The sequence below is a fragment of the Nestor notabilis genome, unplaced genomic scaffold (assembly GCF_000696875.1).
Source record: "Nestor notabilis isolate BGI_N333 unplaced genomic scaffold, ASM69687v1 scaffold26336, whole genome shotgun sequence".
Classification (NCBI taxonomy): domain Eukaryota; kingdom Metazoa; phylum Chordata; class Aves; order Psittaciformes; family Psittacidae; genus Nestor; species Nestor notabilis.
The window spans coordinates 88,195-94,400 of NW_009934636.1; the positions used below are offsets into that span (position 1 = coordinate 88,195).

A 6,206-nucleotide genomic window follows, 5' to 3' on the forward strand; every position below is an offset into this window, starting at 1 on the left:
AATCTCCTCAGGGTGGAAACAGCACTTCTATTCTGCTATGCAGCTACATCCTGAAAGTTACTTGATGTTACTGAAGTGAAAGCCTTACATTTTTCAAACAGGGGTACCACTAGAACTGTAAGTCATAACAGTGAAATAAAAATTTGCAAAAATATCACTAACATATCAACAGATGTCATATTTCTTAGAGCACTGGCTAATTACACTAGCAGATTATCAACTGCAATGTCAGTACCCAAACACTGAGTTAGTTTTTGTATTGTTCCTTGTGTTGTTATGTACTACACAAAGTCTTAAAAAAAGGTCCAGAAAAATATGAAGCTTTACTGCAAAAGAAATTAATGCAAGAAAACAGTGTTTTTAAGTACTGAAGAGATATGAAGCTTTGCTTCTTCATATTCTGCTAAGTAGCAACAGCTGTACTTCATTTTAACTTGATGTGCTTCAGAACTCGTATTCATATAGGTATTTAATGATCCAAATATAATGGTCCTATATAGTATAATTACTTATACGAAGGCTCAACTTCATATGTAATCTTTTAAAAAAGATGCCTTAGTGGAAAACTTGCTTTGGTTCTAACAATGAATAAGCTGTGAAAATGCTTTGGAGGCTATTGACCATCAATCTTGAGCACAGCTGACGAGCAATGTTATTCCTTCTTGACAGACTCCTTGCTTCTTCCTCCTTCACAGTATAGCCAACACAAGGAGAACAGGTAGAGTGCAAGACAAACCATCATATCATAGTGGTAAAGTGTTGCAGCAAAAAAAAGAAAGAAGAAGAAATAAAAGATTTTTAAAGCAATATGTTTTAAACCTGCAGACTCACTAGGTAACTTAGGTGCTTCACTCTTCTGGTTAGAAGTACCTGCAGAATCAGAAATGTGCTGGCTTTCCTTCTGTGAGTCATCAAGCCAGTTTGGTGTTCTCCCCTCAGTTATTAAATGGTCAGATTGAAAGCCTGTTCCTCCAGCTTCTTTGGTAGGTTTACTAATTAAAATCTGTGGCCTCCATGACTTCTCCTGTTTCAACTCTGCTTGAAGGAAACATTGACCCATACTTCTTCCTCTTCCTTCTCTAGAAATTACTATGTCTGAAGTGGAAGGTACTTCTTTTTTCTCAGCTTCAGGAGAGAGGTTTTTATTAATACATGTCATTTCATTTGCTAGATTTAAATCGTAGCCTGACTCAGCAGCAACCTTATCAAAGTGTCTATACAGATGCTCCACGTCTCCTGCCACAGTGGACATCTCAGAAGATGCCAGTAAAGAGCTTGTGTAATGGTAGCTGGGCACAGTATTTGCACCAGAAGGTGGCATTTTTGCTTCAGCTTTAGGATGTAAATGGCAAAGTGTATCAATATGGCTTTCTTCCCTATAGAGCTTGTCTGCTTTCTCACTGTATAGATGCTTCTGGGTGCTCAGGGGACATTTAGATACTTCTGAATACAAGCCTTGCTGCAAATCCTCCTTCTTTCCTGTAGAAGAAGCCTTTACTGCTTCTCCTACAGTTAGAATATTGCTCATGTCTGGTTGTGCTTTGGCACGCTTTTCCTTCCTATTGCATACAGACATCGTTTCTCCTTGCAGTGTTTCATGTACGCATGCATTATAAATACCTAAAACTGATTCCTTTTCAAATTCAGTGTCATATAATACACCCACTGTGTTGAGTTGACAAAGAGCATAATGTGAACCATCATTTCTCCCTTCATGTGTATCAAATGCTGTTTCCTTTTCCTCTGTGGGCCTGTCACTTAGTGCAGTCTCTTGAGGTAGCTTAGCAATTACTGCTTTTTCACTGGCAGACATTTTTTCTGGAGCACTTTCTGATGTTGTTTTAATTACATAAGATGTACCTGCCTCTGCTTCCTCTGTAATACCCTGCTCGGAGACAGAAGACTTTTCACAACTCTCTGCCTCCTGGCAGGTAAACAACTCCCTTGTGGAAGCCGTACTCCAAGGCCCTGTGTTCCCTCTCACTCCCCACCGAACCTCGCTATCCATTTCTTGCCAACTCCACTCCATAGGGTTTGCTTCGCTTTCCTTTCCTATCAGTCTTCCTTTACTTGTGTGTTCTGACTTTCCTCTGTCTTTTAACCTCCTGAATCCTCTGTGTTCCCGCGTGTCTCTAGCTCTCCTTTCATCCTCTGGAGAGGATGCCGGGGAATCTGCCTGTGCAGACCTGGGTGCCTGTTTGTTGTCTTCAGCTGACAGGGGCATTGTGTTCAGTGCTTTGGTGGCGTGTTTTTTACGTGACTTGAAAGGCTTGGGTGCTTCCTCCTCACCGATTATTGCTAAGTCCGCTACTTCGATGACTTTCTTCTCATCCCCTGCACCAGTGTTATAGTTTTTTCCTGACATTTCACCATCTCCTTTTTTTTGCGTATACTGGCTTTGTGTGGAATCTATTGAGACATCAGCACGTGCAAAAGTGTCGGCATATAAATCTCCTCTTAAATGTACCTGAACTTTGCTTTCAATCATCTTGATTTTTCCTTCATTTTTGTCAGCGCCTGACAACAATGGATCCAGAGTTTGGTGAGACATTTGCAGCGCCTGGTGCTCTGGAGCTGGATTAGCATTGCCATCCAGCGTCCCTGCTATGCATGCATTTAATTGCATGGATTCATCATGCTCTGGAGAAATGGTTTCTGGCCTCGTTTCACAGGCCCCTTTTGAGGTATCAACATCATCCTTGCTGGTGAATAACCTCTCCATCATCTTACTTCCCAAGGTGCTATCTCTTTCACCTTTTGAAATATCTGTGTGGCTCTCTCCTTGTCGGCTTGAGACAGTAGCTGTAATATCAATAGCCTCATTCTGCTTTGTCCCAGGAAAATATTTTGCTGATAAAAGGCTTTCACTGGTACCAATACATTCCAAAGACTGCTCACCACTGTTTACTGAGCCAGCAGCAGCTTCTTTCCCTGATGGCTGATTATTATAATCTCTTAGGGAATACTTAACTTTATCTTTTAATTCTCTTATCCCTTGTGAAGGGTTTTCAGATGAGGAACTGATAGGCACAGGGTGCAAGTGGCTGCTTCTTTCTGTCCAGGTTACCTTTTCCTCCAGTCTTTCGGTTTCACTTGGAAAATTAACTGGTTCTGTTGTGTATAAGTTCCTTTCATCTCTGGAAGAGGTACCTCTAGCTCTTGTGAAGTGCTGATTTAGCTGAAACAATAGAATAGAAAGAATGATCAAAAAGTGCTTTGCAAAAAGATTCCTAATGAAGGAGGCAGGATTTCGTTATGGAAAGTTTTGTTTTCAATAACAAAGCTTTTATGGAAACGTGTTCCAAACCATTTGCAAAATTTGCATTGTGTGTATTTTTTAACATAGGTAATGAGCTTTATGGTGGTGTTGAAAGGAGCGGGAAATAAAATAGCATTCAGAACCCTCTCTTTATTCATGAGTTCAGTAAGCTGCTAGTGCATTTTATACAAATTAAATCTGAAGAGAATATTCCCTTAAAGGGAGGCTAATTCAGTCTCTATAAATTTGGTTCTAGGTTGGAAGGGAGGGAGGTGTGGAGCGAGGGGGGAGGATTGGTGCTTGAATAAGGGCACCGATATAGTACATCAAAGCCTGGTAACGTACAGTATTGTCCAGTAAAACAAAGACACATTTCACACTGACAAATACTGTAAGGATTATCTGTGCTTCATTTCTCTCAGGGAGCATTTTACAGGCTTCAAACCAGACTGTTTTTTAGACAGTCTGGTAAGACATTAGTTGGAAATGAGATTAGCAAAGTAAAAGGCCAGAAACTAATCACTCTCCCTCATAGCTCCCAAGTATCATATTGTATTATTCAGCTATGCCTGCTTGTCATTGCACTCTCTTTTCACTTTAGCATAGTCACACTGATAGCACCAGCTAATCAATTAGAGGCTAGCTTCTTGGGCACCCCTTTATGCATTTGCAATTGCTGTAGATACCCCCATTACAGTTTCTCTTATTAATATGTTTTCTGCAAAGCCTCTGCAAACTATTAATAGTAAAACGTCACTCAAAGAAAAGTGAGGGAGCTAATGTCTCTGCAAATTCTGTTTTAATGACCCTCTGCCAACCAGTGCTCAAGTGTATTTGAGTTCTTCGGTGATGCCAACTGTCAGGATTTAACAGTGAGATGCCTGTGTTTTTTTCCCCTCCTCATAACTGACATTTGCATGATCTCAATAATTATATGCAAATCTTACGATTTCCCCTTCTTCTCACATAAGGCTCATGTTACTTGTCAACTGCACAGCTGTCTTGTGAGCCAATGCCTGTGCGTTTCAAAGATTTGGTTGTATTTCCATCTATTATAAGCCTTCATTGTTTAATTCATTAAAGAGCACATAGTGCAAATTAACATCTAAATTATAGCTCCCCCTTCATTTATTGTATGGACAATCCTGGCAATTGATAAACAAACGGTTATATTTGATCCTGCTTTTTATAACAGAGTGGACGGAGAACAACAAGGGATTTTAGAGGTCCTCTTTTTTATGTTTCACCATTAAAAAAAAAATGAGACATTGACTTTCAGGCAGCGAAAGGTCCCCAGATAGGCAAAAATTTTCAAGTTTTTTAAAGTAAAAGATAAGAAAAATTTATATTCAAATAAGAGGAACTTATTCTCTATCAGTAAGAAAAAAAAAAAAAGAATGGTTCTCATCTTCCTTTCCGGTCTGATTCAGCATTCACATTTTCACAGGTGATAGCTATTATAATCTATGATTATGAATCTATGCACCCAAATGATATGAGTTGAGAACAGACACTGAGAATAATAGATTGCTGTACGTGTCTCATTTATTGCTATTTTTTCTTTCATACTGAAAAATGCAAGCCAAACCACACACACACACACAAATCCAAATAGATTGAATGTTCACTGAGTGTGAAATTTATTATAAAAAATCTAATGTCGAATACAGATACAGAACAATCTGCTAATATATATATATATTTATTTGGCTCATATAGCATGTTACATAGTTATCCTTTGAAAAACCCCAAAAGAAAACAGTATCATAAATATAAGAATTATACCGAATACAAAGCATTTATTTAAGATATTCTAGTTTCTAGGAGGGGAGATTTTTGAAATGTTACTCTTCTAATTCCTTCAAACTGTCATTTAGAGCCTCTGGTAAAGAAGTAAAATGGAGAAGTCATTAATTTAAGACCAGAAAAAGTTGATGCACTATGCTGAAATCAAAGCACCTTCTATTGTTGAATCAGTTAGAGACTCAATGAAAGTACAGACCAGGGCTTTACATTTGTAAATTAGTACATCAGTCAGCTCTGTTAAAAGGGGGCATTTCACCAGCTTTGAAGCGTAAATGGATTCAAATCATTTAATACCGTAGATATAATTGTATAACACTTACCAGCAACTCTAATTCTTTTTCATCATCTTCATGATTACCCTGGTTGTATTCTGCATTTTCTTCTCTTGTATTTTCTTTAGCTGGTTTGGTGTCTTTGTCTTCTGCTTGTGAATAAACAATTGCTGGGATGTTTGTGCCTGAAGAGTTAACAAAAACATACTTGAATAATTTCCGTGAGGTTGTTTGTTATACTATTTTTTAATTAACATGTGCAGTAAGGAAGAACTAATTAAACCAGGTGTCGTACCTGAAGTCCTTGAATTATTCCATGTGTCATTGTCAAACGTTGCCACTATTTCTTCTTTGCTGTTAAAGAAAAAGAAACTTGCTGTGTTATTCTGCAAAAATTATTGTTCTAATTCATCTTAGACTCAGATATAAAGACCATTAGTTAATTACACAGTATTTTGAATGTTTTTTGAAATACAGAAAATAGCAACTTTATAAAACGTAGCTTTTTTTGAATGACCTGATATTAAGTCTTGGTCAAAGAAAGAATTGGCCAAGAAAATGAAAATGTGTTGACCTTCAGATTACATGGCAAAGCTGATGGGTTTTCCCAGGCCTTTTTTGAGAAAGCAGCACAAAGGTGATTAGATGGGTCAGTGACAGGAGAGCGCAACTTTGGGGTCAAGCAAGGGTCTGGAAGGATATATGTGTTCCAGAGACCGCGCCTCTCTCTTGCTGGTATTTTTCAAATATTCGTATGTACGCAGAGATCACTGGAAAAGACATCTTTGTTACCTGAAATAAATCAAAAGCTTCTCCCTGTGCGTATACAGTATAAATCCTGTTGCTAAGCTATGCCTGGCCAGCAGGAA

At 38.4% G+C, this 6,206-nt stretch overlaps 1 protein-coding gene across 1 annotated transcript in view; it reads right to left on the minus strand.

The window, feature by feature from the left end:
- Positions 1-652: 652 nt before the first annotated feature.
- The window catches only part of PPP1R3A (protein phosphatase 1, regulatory subunit 3A), a 26,263-nt gene continuing 20,709 nt past the window's right edge, over positions 653-6,206 (minus strand). Inside the window, exons 2-4 of the mRNA XM_010017451.1 lie at positions 5,633-5,691; positions 5,386-5,522; positions 653-3,178 (exon numbers count right to left, since the gene is read on the minus strand). Coding sequence (XP_010015753.1) covers positions 653-3,178; positions 5,386-5,522; positions 5,633-5,691 — 2,722 coding nt within the window. The remainder of the gene's footprint in view (positions 3,179-5,385; positions 5,523-5,632; positions 5,692-6,206) is intronic.